The 22,414-nt window shown below is 39.9% G+C and overlaps 1 protein-coding gene and 1 pseudogene across 5 annotated transcripts in view; one reads left to right on the top strand and one right to left on the bottom strand.

Annotated features, from left to right (window-relative positions):
• LOC124777140 (phospholipid transfer protein C2CD2L) overlaps positions 1-22,414 on the bottom strand; it is a 607,433-nt gene that overhangs the window by 5,077 nt on the left and 579,942 nt on the right. For 4 of the 5 annotated variants that reach the window (XM_047252434.1, XM_047252435.1, XM_047252437.1 and 1 more), the window contains one exon: positions 18,067-18,219. In XM_047252434.1, the coding sequence (XP_047108390.1) occupies positions 18,067-18,219 (153 nt within the window). Of the gene's footprint in view, positions 1-9,826; positions 9,855-18,066; positions 18,220-22,414 lie in introns of all 5 variants that reach the window. The other variant, XM_047252436.1, reaches the window with a different exon arrangement.
• Positions 4,643-4,760, top strand: LOC124778116 (annotated as a pseudogene).

Genomic DNA, 22,414 nt, shown 5'->3' with positions numbered 1-22,414 from the left:
AGATTAAAGGAAGCATTCTGGCATTTTGCCTTAAACAGCTTATTGAAACTATTGAAAACCTACATCTGGATGGGGATTTGAGCCCTTTCCTCTTGAATATTAGTACAGTGCCCACCTCACTTAGTTCAAGGTGGGTGAAAACATTGTACATAGCAGTGTTCAAAATACAACTCCATTTGTACTCCTTCTCTGTTGGTATTTTTTCTTCTTTTCCATGAGGGACAATTATACGAAAGCTTGTTATCTGATTTCTATTATATGTGATCATCTTGCTTTCTCCATAAAGAAGATACAAAATGTAATAAAAGATGCAGGCAACAGTAGAGAGAACATGTCTAGGGTAGGTTCCTTTTCTGGTTATGTAAGAAATGAAATAAAATGAAGACAGTGGAAAAGATATACAACATTCAAATGAAGCAAATGCGATAGTAAGTCACACATCTAGAGAAATAAGTTTGTAAATGATAGTGGTGAAGGAACTGTTTACAGTTAAGATTTATGAAAAATGTTGGAATATGGAAAGTTTTCAGTAATTGACCTAGGATCCTAATCAGAGCAACTGCTTTGTAGGGCATGATTAAAGAACTAGGTAGATAATCCTGTCTTGATATGCCAACCAAGACATGATTACATTACAAAGGCATGGGTTTTCAGATATCTAATGGAAGGTATGTCAAGCCTTGAGACACGTTGACAAACCTGTTTGGAAAGAAAAGAGTAAACACTTGTGTATTATGAGTGTCCTGGCATATTTATGAAGAGCCTTTGAATCAAAATTAATTAGAGGCACATTTTAAAGAAAGCACTGAAATGTTAGGAAGCATTGAAATGTAGTTCTCCAAACAATGGAAACTTCCTTAATATGACAGATAGCTGTAAAGATGACCTGTTGAGTTGCAGACAGGCACAACAAAAAGACACATGCAGCTATAGGCCAAAGCCTTCCACAGCAAATAAAACATAAACACATTCACACAAGCAAGCACACCTCATGCGCACTTGGCTGCCATCACCAGCAGCTCTGACTGGAATATGAGAGTCATGTGAACAGAAAATCTGGAATGGGGCAGGAAAGGGGGGGGGGGGGGATAGGAGGGTACGGGTATGGGGAGAGAAGAGTACTGTCTGAAGAGTACTGTCCCATCCAAAAGTCCCGCATAACCTCCAGTCCCTGCTTAAAGCCTTAGGCCCTTCCCAGAATCCCTCTCCTGAATCCATTTCCCTACTCATCCTCATGGCACACTGTGCACCCACCTTCTATGTGCTTCCCGAAATTCACAAACCCAACACCCCTGGATGCCCTTTTGTAGCTGGTTATTGTGCCCCCCCCCCCCCCCCCCCCCCCCCCCCCATGGAAAGGATTTCAGCCCTCATTGACCAACATCTCCAACCAATTACCCATAATCTAGCCTAAAACGTCGAAGACACCTACGACTTCCTTCACCTACTCTCCACCATCCCCACCCTTTCACCTCCTGGTTTCCTACTGGTCACAGCTGACTCCACTTCCCTATACACCAACATCCCCCATGAACTTGCTGCAATTGAACACTACCTCTCCCAGCATCCTTCAGACTGCAAACGGACTACCTCATTCACCTATCAAACTTTATCCTAACATGTAACTACTTCTCCTTTGAAGGGAAGGCATACAAACAAATCTGCGGAACAGCCATAGGCATGTGTATGGCACCATCCTATGCCAACCTGTTTGTGGGCCATGTTGAGGAAACTTCCCCTGCCTCCCAGTACCCCAGACTCTTGGCCTGGTTCAGGTTAATTGTTGATATCTTATGATCTGGAGTCAAGGCCAAGACATTCCATCCTTATTCCTTCACAACATCAACATCTTCTCTCGCATCCACTTCACCTGGTCATCCTCACCCAATGTGGCACCTTCGTAGATGTTGATCTCCTTGATTGGAGACTCCATAGTGTCCTGTGCACTACGACCAGATAATGGGTATACTTGGAAGGAGAGACAGCATTGGTCGTATATTTTTGTTTATTATCGCAAAATCGATTTTCGGTCACTTAGTGACCATCTTCAGTGCTGTAATATATAACTTAAATTAGTAAGCACTGGTGTCAATAAGCTTACGGCGATCACATAGACTCTATGTGATCGCCGTAAGCTTATTGACACCAGTGCTTACTAATTTAAGTTATATGTTACAGCACTGAAGATGGTCACTAAGTGACTGAAAATCGATTTTGTGATAATAAACAAAAATATACGACCAATGCTGTCTCTCCTTCCAAGTGTTGATCACCTTCTCTCCGATGGCTCCATCCACCAACATTTTGTGGCTGCCATCCTTTCCGCATCAAAAAGTCCCTCCCATACAGCCTTGCTACCCGTCAACAAAAAGTCCCTTTTCCAGTATACTGTAGGTCTCACCATGGCCTTCACAGACAGGCAATACCCCTCAGAACTAGTCAGCAAACAGATTTCTTGTGCCATTTCCCCACACAACCCCAATCCTCCCACCACTCATAAGAGCCAGCTACAAAAGTGTGCTCCCTTTGTCACCCAATATCATCCCAGACTGGAACAGCTGAACCACATCCTTTGTCGAGGTTTTGATTATCTCTCAACGTGCCCTGAAATGAGGGACATCCTATAACCAAGATTTTTCGCGCACCTTCTAAAGTGGTGTTCTATTGCCCACACAATCCTCACAACATCCTAGTCAATCCTGATGCCACTTCCAATCTCAACCCCTTGCCACAGGAATGATATCCCCGTGGAAGAGTTAGATGCAAGACCTATCCAATCCAATCACCCAGCACAGGCTTATCTTATCCCATGAACGGCTGGGCCTGTGAAAGTAGCCATGTTGTGTACCAGGTTTCTGCAACCATTACACAGCTTTTTATATTAGTATGACTACTAACCAGCTGTCCACCAGGATGAACGGTCACCCCCAAATTGTGGCTGAAAGCAAAGTAGACAGTCCTGTGGCACAACAAGCTGTGAAAAATGCTTGATTTCAATGGCTGCTTCACACCCCAGGCCATCTGGATTCTTTTCAGAATTGCACAGGTTGGAATTATCCTTAGAGAATAAAATTCTCCGCCCCCAAAATTATCCTGGCCTCAACCTGCAGCATCCTACACATCCCACACTCTGCACCCAACAGTGTCTACCCTCTTGTCCTGTCACCTCCTCCCCTCTCACTTTTCCTCATTGTCTTTGTGTGCCATCCTCTGCCAACGTACCTGTTCATCCTTTACTCTTCCCTGTTTCCCTCATTTTCCGCTTCTCTCCTTTTCTGCCCTCCTCCTTTTCCTCCTCCTCCCCCACTCTCCTCCTTTTTCGCTTCCGACTATCCACCCCCCCCCCCTTTTTTAAATTTTTTCCCAGTTTGGGTTCCAGAGAAATGTAGGAACATGCGAGGAAACACTGACCCTATGTCTTATCTTAGAAGATAGGCTGAAGAAAGACAATTCTGTGTTCACAGCATTTGTAAATTTAGTGAAAGCTTTTGACTATGTTGACTTGACTGTATTCTTTGAATTTTAAAAGTGGCAAGGATAAAATATAGGGAGTGAAAGATTATTTACAACTTATTTAGAAAGTATGTATGAATTGAAGAACATGAAAGAGGAGCTGTATTGACAAGGGAGTGAGATAGCATTGCAGCCTATCCCCCGTGTTATTCGATCTGTACAGTGAACAAGCAGTAAAGGAAACTAAGGAGAAATATGGAAAGGGAATTTAAGTTCAGACACAGCATAGGACTTGGAAGACTACTTGAACAGAACAAATAGCATCTTGAAAATGAGAATGAATATCAACAAATATCGAATATAGTAAAATTAAATTATGCAGTGTTGAAGGAATTAGATTAAAAATGATACACTAAAAATAGTAGCTGACTTTTGGTAATTGGGCAGCAAAAGAACTGCTAGTGGTCAAAATAGAGAGGACACAAAATGCAGATTAGCAACAGCAAGAAAAGCATCTCTGAAGACGTGGATTTTTTTAATATATGATAGGAATTTCTGAAAAAGGAGAATTTATTAACACACAATATAACTTTTAAGTTTCAAGAACCCTTTTCAGAAGGTATTTGTCTGGAGTGTAGTCTTGAAGAGAAGTGAGATGTGGATGATAACTGGTTCAGAAAAGAAGAGAATGGAAGCTTTTGAAACATGATGCTACAGAAGAATGCTGAAGATTATATGGGTAAATTGAATAATGAATGGTGGTATTGAGTCAAAATGCAAAAAAATTTATGGCATACCATGACCAAAATAAGGAATTAGTTGATAGGACACAACCTGAGGCATCAGTGTGTGCATGCGCATGTCCGTGTCCTTGCGCGCACGCATGCGTGCTTGTGTGTGTGCAGGGGTGGTTAAAAATTGCAAAGGGAGACTGAGGCTTTGAATACAAAATGGATGTAGTTCATAGTGGTTAGAGATGAAGAGGCTGGTACAGGACGACTGGTGTGGAGAACTGCACCAACACAGTCTTCAAACTGAAGACCACAATATCAACCTACCTTGATCTGCACAATAAACAGAGGACAATTCATCTCAATTACAATAGATGCTGAATAAAGGAAATTTGGAGCATTTGCTGTAGGATTTGGTTCTAGGTTCACTTTTTTTTCATTGTTGCAATTAATGGTTTGCCAACAGCCTTACCACAATGATAACACCGGTTCCCGTCAGATCACTGAAGTTAATCACTGTTGGGCTGGGCTAGCACTTGGATGGATGACCATCCAGTCTGCTGAGTGCTGTTGGCAAACAGGGTGCACTCAGCCCCTGTGAGCCAAACTGAGGAGCTACTTGACAGAAGTAGTGGCTCAGGACTCGTAAACTGGCATACAGCCGGGAGAGCAGTGTGCTGACCATATGCCCCTCCACATCTGCATGCAATGATGCCTATTGGTAGCAGGTTGGTACCATTGGGCTTTCATGGCCCACCTGGCAGAGTTTAGTTTAATTAACAGTTTACAATCCCATGTATACAGTTATAGCTGGTAGTGACTTCAATCTACCCCAAATATGTTGGCAAAAGTACATGTTTCCAAAGTGTAAATGGGTGCAATAACAAACTAGACCTCTTTGCAACAAATAATCCTGTTCAAATAGGGAGCAACATGATGGAAACAGGAATTAGTGACCACAAGGCCGTTGTAATGAGACCGAATACTGTAACATCCAAAACCACCCAAAATAAATGCAAAACATATTTATTTAAAAAATGGATGAAAATTTGCTTGACACCTCCCTTACAGACAGTCTCCACTGCTTCCAAAGTAACCGTGTAAGCATAAGAGTACATTTAGTTTAAATTCAGAGAATAGTGTTCATGAGAATTCAGATTTTCACACTATAAAAATTAGTAAGAGATGGAATAGTTTCCCCTATGGTACACAAAACAGGTTAGGGTTCTGTTATAGAACAAACAAGTAGAGCATGCCAGATTTAAAAGAATGCAAAATCTCTATCATTTGTAAAATTTAGACTGTACTTCATTGTGAGATAGTTTTCACTCTATCTCAAAATCTGACAGAACATCTAAAGAGGTTCTGGTTGTTTGCAAAGCACACCAGCAGCAAGAAGCAGTGAATACCTACATCTTGTGATAGCAAAGGTAATGCTACTGATGACAGGGCCACTAATTCAGAGTTACTCAGTACGGTTTTTCAAAATTCCTTCACAAACTAACATGAATAATTTAGGAGTACATACATTCAGTATAATGAAGCAACTTAAGTCACTCAATAAAGGCAAAGCTTCTGGTCCAAACAGTATATCAGTTAGGTTATTTTTGGAGTATGCTGATAAAATGGTTCCATATTTAGTAATCATATACAAGTACACACACGCTCTATGAAAGATCTGTGCCCAAGGACTGGAAACTTACACAGATCACGCTAATACATGAGAAGAAAACAGATGGCAGAACACTTAGAAAATCTACTAGAGAGATTACCATTAGTCCTCTTCTGGACTGTTGCTTTGTGATATGGGAGCCTTACCAGATGGGACTGATGGAGGACATCAAAAAAGTTCAAAGAAAGGCACCTTATTTTGTATATAACACAAAATAGGGGAGATAATGTCATGGATGTGAGAAGCAAGTTGGGGTGTCAACCACTACAACAAAGGTGTTTTTCAAGAAATTTCCATCACCAACTTTTCCTCTGAATGTGAAAATATTTTGTTGGCACCCACCTATATAGGAAGGAGGCTATAACAAAATCAGAATTCCCACTGAAAGACTTAGGTGCTCTTTTTCCCATGTGGTATTCAAGAATGTGACGGTGAATAAATTGTCTGAAAGTGGTACTGTCAAAACTCTAACAATCACTTTACTGTGAGCTGTAGAGTAATCATGTAGATAGATGTAGATGTAGAAGCTAATTCCATAGTACATTATGCAGACAACACAACATTGCTTGACACACCCCACAGAACTGCATAAGGCAAATCGGGGAAAATTTTGGGAATAATTAAAAACTATCCTAAATTAAACTGGAGGGAAAATATTGGAAAAGTCTGGAAGACAATAGTTCGCAGTGTGCTACTTCTTGTGGAAACTAACAGATGTGGTCATAAATGAGAATCTAAAGATGTCATAATTTGGTCTTTATGAATCTCTTATGGCACAGTGATATGAGGACATTGGTGGTATACCAGCAAACTTCATAAAATTGATGTATATTATATAAAAGTAATCAGAAAATGAGCAGAGTGTGTCATAAGCATGTTTCTACTGTCATAAACATATATATCTATTCAGCATGTCAAAAGCAAGTAGGTGACATAACACCATTGCAATAAAAAAAATAAAAAAAATCAGAATTTTGTGCAGTCCTTGACCTAGCACATTTTTATTTAAGGCACCCACTTTATGGGGTAACATCATTTTTGAAATAACTAGCATTTATTTTGGTTTTGAAAAATGCTGATACAGAATTAGCAGTGAACTGTATCAATTCTTCTGTAAAAATACCCTTATTATCAACTGTGCAATGGTTAACAAAGAACAGTGAATCAAACTCGACAAATGCACTCCAGACAGCATGACATTTACTTTGAAAATATCCAGTCCTGGCAAAGATCTGTGACTGCACCAAGTTGGGGTGTATAGTTAAATCAGTCCTAGTCAAGTAGCATTGTAGCAGGTTATGGAATTAGCAGATATGATTTTTATGTATGGACAAGCAAATTGAAACAGTGAAAATTTGGGCAGACAGAGTTGATGACTGGTTACTGGGCTCATATCTGCTTACTTAGAACTTAAAAAAATATCAGCACTTAAGAAAATATGAGCACATGGAAAACCAAATCAGCTGTGTGATTGGACTGAAAGAGTAGCTAGCAAACAGAATGTAGCATTCCATTCTTAACAGATACAAATCTTCAGACATACAAGTATTCCAGTATACCCCAAATGCCTGTTATAGGGCGATTACTTTTCAAAATACAATAAATGAACTTGTGGATAACATCATTAAGTTACATGAGCCTTTTCGCAGGTGGTGCTGTTGCATACAGAGAAGTGGCAATACTAGAAAATTGTAGTGAAAACAGGTAGACCTGCAGAGGATCAACACATGGTGCATGGATTGGCAGCTGGCTCTCAACATGAACAAGCGTAACATTTTGTGCATAACTAAGCAGAAAGACCTATTATTGTATGATAACCTGACTGCACAACAAGAAGTGGAAGTAATCACATCCATTAAATACCTGGGAGTATGTGTACAGAGTGATTTAAAGTAGAATGACTACAGAATTAGTTGCAGGTAAGCCACAAGCCTAGCTGAGATTAATTGGAAGAATCCAAGGGAAACTTAGTCCATCCACAAAGGAGGTAGTTAACATAAAGCTTATTTGGACTGGTACTTGAATATTGGGATTCATGCAAGATAGAGAAAAGAGAGATGATCCGAAGAATCGCATCCCATTTCACTATAAGTTCATTTAGTAGTAAAAAAGCATCACTGAGACACTCAACCAACTCCAATGACAAACACTGCAAGAAGGGTTTTGTGCATCACAGTGTGTTCAGATTCTGAGAGGGTACATTCCTATGAAGAGTCAACCATTATATTGCTTTCTTCCATGTATATCTTATGGAAAGACCATGAACAGAAAATGAGAGAAATATGTGCCCACAAAGAGGCTCACCAACAATCTTTTTTCCTCCAGACCATTTGCTACTATAGCGGGAAAAAGGGTGGAGGGGGGGGGGGGGGGGGATAGCAAGAGTGACAATGATAGGAAAAGTACATTCTGCAATCTTAAGATAGCTTGCGGAGTATAGTTTGTAAAACTACATCTTAGTATCCAGAATGAGATTTTCACTCTGCAGCGGAGTGTGCACTGATATGAAACTTCCTGGCAGATTAAAACTGTGTGCCCGACCGAGACTCGAACTCGGGACCTTTGCCTTTCGCGGGCAAGTGCTCTACCATCTGAGCTACCGAAGCACGACTCACGCCCGGTCCTCACAGCTTTACTTCTGCCAGTATCTCGTCTCCTACCTTCCAAACTTTACAGAAGTTCTGCAAGGTTCGCAGGAGAGCTTCTGTAAAGTTTGGAAGGTAGGAGACGAGATACTGGCAGAAGTAAAGCTGTGAGGACCGGGCGTGAGTCGTGCTTCGGTAGCTCAGATGGTAGAGCACTTGCCCGCGAAAGGCAAAGGTCCCGAGTTCGAGTCTCGGTCTGGCACACAGTTTTAATCTGCCAGGAAGTTTTACATCTTAGTATGTTATGTTTTTGAGAAACCAACCTCCTACATTGTGGAACATGTGCACATATTGTTCGAACATGACAAAACCTCAACTAACTTTGCACATCTTATAAATGAACACCTGCATCATGTTTTTTTTTAAAGGGTAGTAAGGGAGATAAGGTCCTATTTTGTGGTCATTTCATTCACCTCACCTGACATCACTTGTTTTCTTTTCATGAGGTTATCAAAAGTGTCCTTTATTGAAACATTAGGAAAGACTAAAGAGGATCCTTGGAAAATTTTTATTTCCTATAGCACTGTTTGTATATAAGGGTTGTTCCCATGGGTACAACGGAACTTTCTGTTACACCTCCTTTCATGGAATACAGGGAATGCCACTTTGGAAAACTGTTGCTTTTACATTATCTGGTTAAAAGTATCTGCACACACATATACAATGCAGAATTGACCTGTAGGCATCATGGGGGGTCGAGTTTCTTTTTTTGGATATCACTAGATGTTGAGAGATGGAGTTTCTTTTTTTGTGTAGTATATTTGGCTTCACCAGAAATATCCAATCTCCACAATTTATTGGGATTTATTTACAGATTGTATCTAATGAACACATATGTAGATACTTACTTTCTTAAACATTGGAATTTTTGCTGCTCTTAATAGTCTTTTCTTGCTCATTCTCTGTTTCCTGATGAAAGGTACAAAACAACATTTCTTTCCATATATGAAAAAAATTACACTGTTACCTATTGAAATGTATTCTGTATTTATACCTTTCATTGTTTGTGTTATACATATAGGGAAACACACTAAGTTGCAATATTTCACACTAGATTACACTACACTACATTGGGTTATGAAATACCACATAATCTTTTATATTGTTATCTAATTGCATTACCAGTATACTCAATGTTATGTGAACAGGGAGAGAATTGGTTGGGTGTTGGAGAGCAGACAAAATAAATTAATTGCAGCACAACATGCTTAACACTTTAATAACTTAAAAAAGTCAAACATTATTTACTGGAAAACTACTGTTTGAAGAAAAAAAATCATAATTTTAAAACTTCAGCAAGCCACAACATATGGTAGCTCTCTTACCTATTCACTCAAGACAGGCAGTAGGGACCAGTAAAAGAAAAGAATGATTAATATTACAATCATTGCAAAATATTAATCATAAATGACAATTCATAAATATATAAGCTTTGATTTTATAATAATGAGTGTAAATAAGCTAATTCAGAAGTACAGCAAAGAAATTAAAGAGTTTTGCTTGCTAATATATTGTTGATAATGTGTCTGACTTAAACAACAAAATTATCCTTCTGTTTAAAATGTGGCATTATAAACTAATTTGCAGTTACAAACTGTCATAAAAGAGAAATGAAATACTAAAAATAAATTATTAACAGGACAAGTATGCTAAGAAGAGTCTTTGGCATGTATAAGCAGAAGGCACTGTAGACATGATATCCAGATTAGCAGAAACTAAAAAGTCTAAAAATACTTTGCCTGATAATGTAAGTTAACTTGTCACATTTACAACAACTTTCAATGGTCTTTTAAGTACTACTAAACACACTACAACTTGTTGCTGAGATCAGGAGACTATTTTATTTCACACCTCAAAATGACAGCAAAGTAGGCAGGTTAAATATGTTGAAGAAATGTTTGCATGTCTTGTTATCCACAAATGTTAACATTCTATTAGTGGAAAATGAAATCCTAAATAAAATGACAGAAACACACACTACATAACCTTATCAAAGGAGACAACTTGTACTTTGACTGACAATGTGCCAGGAAGGACAAGGACAAACTACTAAACCTTGTAGTTGATGCCTAATAGACATACCAGTGGTGAAAATTAGAAGTCATTCTGTAACAGAGACATAAAAAGTAAGGTCTGATGACATATGAACTAACTTATAGTGCCAACATTATATTTCGGATGCCGACTAAAAAAGTAAAAGATAAAAATCTTTTACCAGTTATTTCTATCAGGATATCTTTAGTTTTTTAGATGCAACCCACTATGCCATGAACAAATGTGTTGTTTTGCCCATAAAGCAGGTGTACTTCTGGGAGTTGTGCCCATTTCTTTTTATTTCTTTTAAACATTTTCTTATTGTTAACAATTTTGTAGAAACTTCTTAGAGGCACTGCAGAATTAACTTCTTCACTACATAGTAATTACAGTTGATCCTATAAAACATTCTTCCAACAACAAAGATTTTTCTCACATTTGATCAACTTCAAAATACAGGGTGGTTATAATTAAACTTTTGCTACTTGAGAGTGCCCCCATGAAATACAAGTGATCGTACGACATTCACTACATAGTGATTACAGTTGATTCTATAAAACATTCTTTCAACAACAAAGATTGTTTTCACATTTGATCAACTTCAAAATACAGGGTGATTATAATTAAAGTTTTGCTACTTGAGAGTGCCCCATGAAATACAAGTAATTGTAGGGCAATGAAACTTAATGGAAACATTTGTAAGATTTGTAAGGACATGCAAAAGAGAAATAATGAATTAACCATTGAAAAAAAAGAAATTTCAACTTCTACATGAGATGGTAACATCTGTTAATTGCACGCCATGTTTACATTCCAGTTTACAAATGTTGCTCAATGTGCCAATAATCTACATACACGACAGCCTGGATACCATTTCATTTCACAACTGTTCACAGTACTTTTTCAAAAGAAGGACCATGGAATTTTCAGCTTACGTGACACAGCCCATGCATTGCTTGAAGATCACACATTGCTTCCGGCATTCTCAGCCATATCAACAGTAACTTCTTCAACAGTTTGTGGCAAAATTGGCCATCCCCTCCCAAGAGCCATTCCTAAATCACAAGTTAATTTTAACTTCCGAATCACGTTTTTCAACATCAGTATGGAAAGAGGTACCTCTTCATCTTCCTTTAATCTGTCTATACTCATGGAGAGCAGCAGCATCATTGCTGTTGTTTTGATAAAACAACTTTATGAGTGAAGTCCTGCTTACATAGTTGAGATCCAGGTTGACTGTCTACAACTGTAACACACACTGATGCTTGAATTCCAGCCCTATTTCATCAAACTAGTATCAGTGCCTGCAGTGCAGGTACCCTTATGGCAAATTGTTTTGCTCAAAGTTGCGAAAGTTTACTTATAACCACCCTATATTTCTGAGTATCTCTAAGAGGTAAAATGCCACAATTTTACATAATATTTCCTAACTGCAGACAATGTCACATTGCTAGTGAAAAATGAAGATGACCTATGAAGGAAAATACATTTATTAGGAAAGATACGTGAAGAGTACCATTTGATGATTAGGCTGCAGCATCACACATGAGTACGATGAAGACACAGAGAAGAAATTAGCAAAGTTTGGGAATATATGTGGAACAATCAACATATGTCTAAAAAATAAAATGAGAAAAGGAAACAAGATTGAAAGGAAACAAGATTGAGTTCCAATACCTATTTATGGATATGAGCTGTATGTTATACATAAATGCTAAGAAAGTAGCATGCAAGCAACAGAAATGAGATTTCTAAGAGTGGTAAAGGGATGCATAAGAGCAAACAGATTTCAAAATTTGGAAATTAGGCAAGAACTGAATGTATTTAATCTCCTCGATAAAATACAAGAAGATAGGAGAAAGTGAACAAACAACTCAAAAGAATGAGAGGAGATTCAGATTTTCCAGATAAGAAGATTCAAGCCAGTTCGGGGAAGAAGTCAAGGAAGACTTTGGAAGTGATGGGTACAAAAATAAAAAAAAAAAAAAAAAAAAAAAAAAACAAAAAGGCCTAATGCTTGAAGTGAAGTGATGGCTTGCTAACTGCATTATTTATCTATCGCACCTGGCTAGAATTTATAACCAAAAGTTTAATTTTTGATAAGATTTTTTGCATAGTGGTTGGCCTGTCATTACGTGCACATTAAGATAGTGGTCATTCAGCATACAAACGAACTGTGTGTCAAGTTCCAGTGGCTTAAAGTGCTAAGCAACATCAGCTACTCTTGGTAGACTGCCCTGTGGTTCAACATGCAGCTGAACATAACACACTTGATTTCAATAGCTGCTCCACTAACCGAGCCATCTGGATCCTTCCCTCCACCACCACTTTTTCTGAACTGGGCAGGTGGGAGTTATCCTTACAACACATTCTCCACTTCCATAATTATCCTGGCCTCAGCCTGTGGTAACATACTGTCCCCACACCCTCCACCCAACAGTTTAAACCCCCTTTGTCCTATCATCTCCTCCCCATCCTCATTTCCCACCCAATTTATTTGCAGGCCTCTGCCATCACGTCTGCCCGTCTTTCTCCACTCCTATCCTTTTTGCTCATTCCCCCCCCCCCCCCCCTTCCTGCCCACAATCTCCTGGTGCTGCACCTGTTGGCAGTCTAGCCCCTGTACACTCCACCACACAGCGTTCATCTCTCTCTCCACCCATACACTACTATTCCTTCCTCTTCCCCACCCCTCCAGATGGCTGCTTGCATCCTACGTGATGTTGCATTCTGGCTTGAGATTAGATAGATTAGATTAGATTAGTGCTGGACTTGGCACTTTTGTGTGTGTGTGTGTGTGTGTGTGTGTGTGAGAGAGAGAGAGAGAGAGAGAGAGAGAGAGAGAGAGAGAGAGAGAGAGAGAGAGAGAGAGATAGAGAGAGATGTGCTTGCTTTTGTGTGTGTGTGCTTTTCTACTGATGAAGACTGTGGCTATCAAAAGTTTTATTTGAGTATCTTTCAATTGTGTCTGCAACCTGACGTGTCTTCTTGATGGTAAGTAGCAATTTGTCTTTTCCTATATTGTTAACAAACTTAATTGAAAGGAAAGGTATAAATTCCTAATGAGTGACCATGTTGAGACACTACTGCAACATTTCAATGAATGTCATATTCACATTGTTGGGATCCATTTCCTGACAGTGCTGGGGTGAGAAATCCTACTACTATGAGTAACTTGTTCCACATATCTGTTAGGTTTCAGTACAATTTGATCTAAAAATTAATTGTTCACAAAGTGAGAAAAGGCCTCAAATGGTGAACTGTTATTTTAAAGATGTTTCTGAAAGCTGGATTTGCCTGTGAAAGCAACTGAGCTGTGATGTCCTCTGTATGCCATCCATTCCACATTTTCATTATCATGCGCATCTTCTTCAACTTCCGCTTCTGTGTGGTTTACCAATTCTTCCTGTTTATCTGTTTGTTTACTGAAGTAGAACAGGTACCTTTTCCATGTGAGAATTTCCTTCCTTTTCTGAACCGCAAGGTCTTGGATCACCAACAGAATCATTAGAAGACTCATCTTCTTTTTCACGACCAGCTTTTAAGATCTTACAAGCATATACTTCAGTGAGCTTTTCAACAGCCATCTTGCAGGTATTTTAAGTTTTGAAACAAGCTGAAAGTTGCAGTTTGTACTCAACGTAGTGTTGGCAAGAGAGCATCTGCATTATTGGGGATGCGATGTGATGAATTTGAATAAAATTTTGAAAACTATTAGGTATTATATACCACACAATATCAGTATGAATATCAAGAGTTCAGATGGAAACCCAGTTCTAAGCAAAAAAGGGAAAGCAGAAAGGTGGAAGGAGTATATAGAGGACCTATACAAGGGCGATGTACTTGAGGACAATATTATGGAAATGGAAGAGGATGTAGATGAAGATGAAATGGGAGATATGATACTGCGTGAAGAGTCTGACAGAGCACTGAAAGACCTGAGTCGAAACAAGGCCCTGGGAGTAGACAACATTCCATTAGAACTACTGACGGCCTTGGGAGAGCCAGTCCTGACAAAACTCTACCATTTGGTGAGCAAGATGTATGAGACAGGTGAAATACCCTCTGACTTCAAGAAGAATATAATAATTCCAACCCCAAAGAAAGCAGGTGTTGACAGATGTGAAAATTACCGAACTATCAGTTTAATAAGTCACGGCTGCAAAATACTAACGCGAATTCTTTACAGACGAATGGAAAAACTAGTAGAAGCCAACCTTGGGGAAGATCAGTTTGGATTCCGTAGAAATATTGGAACACGTGAGGCAATACTGACCCTACGGCTTATCTTAGAAGCTAGATTAAGGAAAGGCAAACCTACGTTTCTAGCATTTGTAGACTTAGAGAAAGCTTTTGACAATCTTGGCTGGAATACCCTCTTTCAAATTCTGAAGGTGGCAGGGGTAAAATACAGGGAGCGAAAGGCTATTTACAATTTGTATAGAAACCAAATGGCAGTTATAAGAGTTGAGGGGCATGAAAGGGAAGCAGTGGTTGGGAAGGGAGTGAGACAGGGTTTTAGCCTCTCCCCAATGTTATTCAATCTGTATATTGAGCAAGCAGTGAAGGAAACAAAAGAAAAATTCAGAGTAGGTATTAAAATCCATGGAGAAGAAATAAAAACTTTGAGGTTCACCGATGACATTGTAATTCTGTCAGAGACAGCAAAGGACTTGGAAGAGCAGTTGAACGGAATGGATAGTGTCTTGAAGGGAGGATATAAGAAGAACATCAACAAAAGCAAAATGAGGATAATGGAATGTAGTCAAATTAAGTCGGGTGATGTTAAGGGTATTAGATTAGGAAATGAGACACTTAAAGTAGTAACGGAGTTTTGCTATTTGGGGAGCAAAATAACTGATGATGGTCGAAGTAGAGAGGATATAAAATGTAGACTGGCAATGGCAAGGAAAGCGTTTCTGAAGAAGAGAAATTTGTTAACATCGAGTATATATTCAAGTTTCAGGAAGTCGTTTCTGAAAGTATTTGTACGGAGTGTAGCCATGTATGGAAGTGAAACGTGGATGATAAATAGTTTAGACAAGAAGAGAATAGAAGCTTTCGAAATGTGGTGGTACAGAAGACTGCTGAAGATTAGATGGGTAGATCACATAACTAATGAGGAGGTGTTGAATAGGATTGGGGTGAAGAGAAGTTTGTGGCACAACTTGACTAGAAGAAGGGATCGGTTGGTAGGACATGTTCTGAGGTATCAAGGAATCACCAATTTAGTATTGGAGGGTGGCGTGGAGGGTAAAAATCGTAGAGGGAGACCAAGAGATGAGTACACAAAGCAGATTCAGAAGAACGTAAGTTGCAGTAGGTACTGGGAAATGAAGAAGCTTGCGCAGGATAGAGTATCATGGAGAGCTGCATCAAACCAGTCTCAGGACTGAAGACCACAACAACAACAACAACAACAACAACAACAATATCAGTCACATATTTCCAACATGGCTATGTAATGACACTGTCACGTTACAGTGCCACATCAACTGCACATATTTCCTGTTATAAGGTCGAAAGAAGTGTGAAATGCGCATATACTTGGTTCTTTCAACAATGCAACAAGTTTCAGATGTATAAACGAATGACCCAAAGAGGACATATTTCCAAAACTATTTTGCCCACAAGATGATGGAGGATGTCAACCATGTGTATTTAAAGTGGCCTGACAGTAAAATACTGATGTCAGTCAAATATTAGTCACATGATAGTCAAAGGTTAACTGAAGGTATCTGTCTTGGTTCTGTTTCCTAATATAGCCTTCACATTCTTCCTTTCCATTTTCCTGAGTTCTTCAGTTCCTTGTATTGATTCTAAAATCAGTGCTTGTGATGCACATGTGGATGCTGGTAATATTTGTGTCTTGTAATTATTAATTTTTAACTATGGAAATTCGTTGATGGGGCAATATGTAAAGTAAGGGACAGTCAACCACTCACCTATACTGGATCAATGTGTGGAACACAATAACACAGAATAGAAAATAGTATTCATGCTAGCTTTCAAGCACCAACTTTTTTTTTTCCAGCAATAGTGTACACACACACCCACACACACACACACACACACACACACACACACACACACACACACACACACACACACACACACAAGCAAACTCCCAGGCCATGGTGGAAGTCATCAGCCGTACAGTTAGTTTTAATTTCACTTTACAGGTTTCAACAGGTTAATCCGTCATCTTCAGATTAATCTGTTGAAACAAAAAAGAGAAATAAAAATAGTTGTGCAACTGATGATTCTAAAATATATACTACAGTTGCTGAGAAAATAATAGCTATGAATAAAATCATTTCATCAACTGTGTTCAATTAATTGTAGCTGCCAGAACAGTAGGGCCCATTTAAGTCCACACATGTCTGTTTTTGTTTCTCCATTGCTCAGAACATCCCTGCATCTTATTTTACACAAGATTGCACAGGAGCTTAACTGTTTTTGCTCTTCAGCTAAATATAAAAATATGTTTGTAATAAACTGCTTGCCCGCAACTATTGAGTTTACTTGTTTTTATGGTACTTGACACAGTGTAAGGACACAATTAAAGGTAAAAGGAAGGTCATCCACCTATAAACAATAACAAATAATATAACTATGGTCAGATATGCTTTGATTTCTCCATTCTTGACAAGCACAAGTTGATGCTTTTCACCCATCTTAAATGATTTTGAAACCTAAAGTTTAAAATTTTTTGTATTAATTTTTTAGTGTAACTTGTTGACAGTGGTATTTGTGAACTGTGACAGAGAGGTGGAAAGGCTGTATGTGCCTAAACGTTTGTATGAAGCACCTTAATAATTATGTCATAAGCACTGAATGCATAACTAATACTGATTCATAAGCTCCCTTTAGCAATCATTCCTAAATGTTATGGAGAAAAATGAAACTGCGCAAAATGGCAAACAAAGAAGGTAAAACAATTAAACAAATAATACGTGGGAATTTGCTTTCTTGTTACATACACACACCCCTCCCTTCTTCCTTCTGTGTCTTTTGAGAGAGCAAATTTTTGCTTGTTAAAAGAATAAAAAGTACAAACAATGCAACATAGGGAGTACAAAAATCATAACAATTAGTGACAAAACATGAAGCAATAGTAGTGATAAAATGTAGTAAGCACAATAAATGGTTTTTCTAAAAAATGATATTCTTGGAATGAGAAAATTACATTTAAATGGTAGAATATTTACCATCACCTCCTCCTCCTCAAATCCTCACAATGATATATTTGAATATATACTCTTAAGAGTAAAGACACCGTGTGCTACTGGACTCTGTTCATCAAAATTGTGACGAGAGGGAGTGGGGTGGTGGGAGTAGCATTGTCAGTACAGTCATCACTTAGATACTGGTAATTAATCCCAGTTAATGAGATAGTTATATATTTAATATTTTTCTTTCCTATTAGATATGTGATGCTCAATAAATATTTTTGCCAATTCTATTTCCTTAGCACAAACATGGATAAAATTCCAGCATTGTAATGAGATTTCTACAATTATATACTTACAGTTCAATATTCTGAATTGTCGAACTTGTGCAGTTGGTATCCACCTTCACATGACAGTGCTTATGACACTTCAGCTGGCAGTCTCTGCATTCATAACCTTGCTTCCCTAGTCTTCGTGCAATAGTCTTCTTGCATACTTCACAGACAGTGCCACTAAAAATATATAATAGAAAATGGCATTCATTTGAAAGACAACAAAGGAGTAAATGAGAAACCTCGCAAAATTAAAACTATTAAGAATAGCTTACACAGCATGCAAAAATATATTTACTGTCTACTAAATTAATTGTGTAAATTTCCTTAATGTCCATACATGCAACAGATTAAAACAGAATCAACACACTGATTAGCTGATCAAGTTCAGAGCGCTTGTTGTTAAAAGTAACTCACTGCTTTCGTCTATAGACTAAGGGGCTAGTATAGATTTATTTCTTAATATCTTATGGCTTAATCTTCTGGATGGTACTGGATGATTACACTTTAAGTGCAGCTACTCATACAGAGGTCCAGTGTGACATACGGTAATGTATGGCAGCGAAACTTGCTAGATATTCTAACACATAAATGTTTCCATATATAACAGATTAGGAATGAGCCATGAGCAGAAAGGGTCAAACAAGTGAGAAAAGCACAATGTTGATTTTATTATTAACTGCCGCTTACACAGCTGAGCACTGGAGATATTGACAAGATGCTGTACAGCATCAGATTTCCACCTGGCAGCCAAAACTGGAACTATTTTTTTTTTCCAGCACATATCGCTTCCACATTAATGTGTTAGCATAACTACCAAGATTTGGTGCCATACCATAATTACAGCCCACACTGTTGGGTCATGACTAGCTGCATTTTAATTATAGCCACCTGGTATTTGTCAGAAGTCAATGCATATATAATAAATGTCAGCGTGGTTTGTTCACGTGTGCCTCTGTATCTCTGCAATCCATTTGTGTACCGCCACAGGGATTACTTGGTATGGCAGCCCTTTACCCCCATACATGAAGGTTTCAGTTTGTAACTGTGGGAGAAGGGTTTAAAGATATGGGTGACAAAAGAGGGGAAGTTGGTGTAGAAACTGGGAATCAGATGCCGAAGTGGCCAAGACTAGCCACAATGTTCATTCTAGAGCATTTCAGAATGTTGTGGAATGTTCCAGAATGTCACAGAATCTTTCAGAAGGTTTGATAAGGTTCCAAAAATGTATAGAATCTCCGTAACACTTGCTTTAGAATGTTGTAGAAAGTTTCAGAATTTTCTTTATGTTCTCAGACACTTTGGAATGTTCTTGGTGTTTTACAAAGAAATGAATAAGTGAGGGACTGAGTACTTTCTTCCGAGCTAGGCTACTGTTCAATATTTAAGTGGATTTAAGAGTATTTGAGAGTATTTTCAACATCAAATAATAACACTGTTATGATTTTTTTGAATGTTCATTTTTTGCAATGTTCTTGAGTGATCTGGAATGTTCTCAGAAAACAAATGAAAATAAAGACCAAGCGAAGTGGGTCTTTTGCTCTGCTAGTAGTAAAAATAAGCTTAAGTACAATGTTCATTTATAAAACCATTTTATTTTATCTTTGGCCTGTTGTCTTCAGTCGAAATGGAGTTCTGTCTGGTGAAAATTTCTTCAAAAATTTCCTGTCAGATGAAAGCATGAAACTGGGGATACCTACAAATTCATAATAATAATAATAATAATAATAAAAATAATACTAAATAAAAACATCCATCATTAGCTACCATTATCCAATTAATCTAATTTCGATGACTGAAGACCACTGTCAGATGTGTAACTATTATTCTAGTATCTTCCGCCGCGGAAGTCGAACACGCACCAGAACAAATGGACGTGGTCAGCCCATAGAGGGCTCCGCCTCCGCGGTGGCTATTCCGCGCAGCGGCTCTCGCGCAGCGGCTCTTGCGCAGCGAGGGCGCCACCGCTATGCCACGTGCAGACAGCGGCCAATAGCCGCTCCCTCTGGTTTCGTATATAGGGACCCGCTCTGCCCTAGTCCAGCCAGTCTGGTACTCGCTCTGGATTTCGTTTCTATCTCGGCGGTACTGCGTTCTGGTCATTGCTCGTTGTTGACAATTGCCTGGCTCTGGTTCTGAGTGGATTTTCTGTTGGTGTTTGGTGTTGTGGTTTCCACAAACCTCTGTTGTTTATCTCTTCCTTGTTGTGTCAGTCATAGTCGGTCGTGGTCGGTTGTTGTCAGTTGTCGTTGGTCTGTCGTCTGACTCATCCTGTGTTTATCCGGTGGTGCGTGCTCCACCGCCGCCGGCTTCCCCTCCTGGTGGCTCCGATCCGCAGCCCAAGGCGTTCCCGCAGTTGGTTTTGGTTACTACATTTACCGTTAGTATTCATTGTGTGCTGGTCTGTATTGTTAGAAACGTGGAGATTCTTCAACAGATACCAAATCTGTCATGTAAATACTCAGAAGGCAGTAGGGGATAAGTAGCAACTATTTAATGTGCTTGAAGTAGTAATATCTTCTTGCATTCTAGTAGCTTTACTGTTGAATATATAGTGTTAAATTTAGCCTGAGTACATATGAGTAGAATATGGCAGTATAGTGAGTGGTAGTTTTTATCAATATGATATACAGACTTACAAGGGAATGGTTTGGTGTGCAATGCTGAAAATTGCTCTGTAATTTTCTTAGTCACTTTTAGTTCAGCATCATGTGAAAACCATTCATGTTTTGTAACTGCTGATTCACACTAGAAGTTAGCTGAGCAAAAAATCACAGAAAAAACTACACTCCTGGAAATGGAAAAAAGAACACATTGACACCGGTGTGTCAGACCCACCATACTTGCTCCGGACACTGCGAGAGGGCTGTACAAGCAATGATCACACGCACGGCACAGCGGACACACCAGGAACCGCGGTGTTGGCCGTCGAATGGCGCTAGCTGCGCAGCATTTGTGCACCGCCGCCGTCAGTGTCAGCCAGTTTGCCGTGGCATACGGAGCTCCATCGCAGTCTTTAACATTGGTAGCATGCCGCGACAGCGTGGACGTGAACCGTATGTGCAGTTGACGGACTTTGAGCGAGGGCGTATAGTGGGCATGCGGGAGGCTGGGTGGACGTACCGCCGAATTGCTCAACACGTGGGGCGTGAGGTCTCCACAGTACATCGATGTTGTCGCCAGTGGTCGGCGGAAGGTGCACGTGCCCGTCGACCTGGGACCGGACCGCAGCGACGCACGGATGCACGCCAAGACCGTAGGATCCTACGCAGTGCCGTAGGGGACCGCACCGCCACTTCCCAGCAAATTAGGGACACTGTTGCTCCTGGGGTATCGGCGAGGACCATTCGCAACCGTCTCCATGAAGCTGGGCTACGGTCCCGCACACCGTTAGGCCGTCTTCCGCTCACGCCCCAACATCGTGCAGCCCGCCTCCAGTGGTGTCGTGACAGGCGTGAATGGAGGGACGAATGGAGACGTGTCGTCTTCAGCGATGAGAGTCGCTTCTGCCTTGGTGCCAATGATGGTCGTATGCGTGTTTGGCGCCGTGCAGGTGAGCTCCACAATCAGGACTGCATATGACCGAGGCACACAGGGCCAACACCCGGCATCATGGTGTGGGGAGCGATCTCCTACACTGGCCGTACACCACTGGTGATCGTCGAGGGGACACTGAATAGTGCACGGTACATCCAAACCGTCATCGAACCCATCGTACTACCATTCTTAGACCGGCAAGGGAACTTGCTGTTCCAACAGGACAATGCACGTCCGCATGTATCCCGTGCCACCCAACGTGCTCTAGAAGTTGTAAGTCAACTACCCTGGCCAGCAAGATCTCCGGATCTGTCCCCCATTGAGCATGTTTGGGACTGGATGAAGCGTCGTCTCACGCGGTCTGCACGTCCAGCACGAACGCTGGTCCAACTGAGGCGCCAGGTGGAAATGGCATGGCAAGCCGTTCCACAGGACTACATCCAGCATCTCTACGATCGTCTCCATGGGAGAATAGCAGCCTGCATTGCTGCGAAAGGTGGATATACACTGTACTAGTGCCGACATTGTGCATGCTCTGTTGCCTGTGTCTATGTGCCTGTGGTTCTGTCAGTGTGATCATGTGATGTATCTGACCCCAGGAATGTGTCAATAAAGTTTCCCCTTCCTGGGACAATGAATTCACGGTGTTCTTATTTCAATTTCCAGGAGTGTATTTATTAGCAGAGCCCACGCAAATGAATAAACTGGCTCCTCCGGATGTTACTCACATACTATTGTTTCAACAAATGTAGTGTGGTGAATGGTCATGGAAATGTTGCAGACAGCCAGCACAACATACACTGAAGAAGAACACTGCTTTAATTCTGTGTTAAAATGG

This window comes from Schistocerca piceifrons, chromosome 2 (assembly GCF_021461385.2).
Source record: "Schistocerca piceifrons isolate TAMUIC-IGC-003096 chromosome 2, iqSchPice1.1, whole genome shotgun sequence".
Classification (NCBI taxonomy): Eukaryota; Metazoa; Arthropoda; class Insecta; order Orthoptera; family Acrididae; genus Schistocerca; species Schistocerca piceifrons.
The sequence above is the reverse complement of the archived record's forward strand: the minus strand, read 5'-3'. Positions and strand labels throughout refer to the sequence as shown.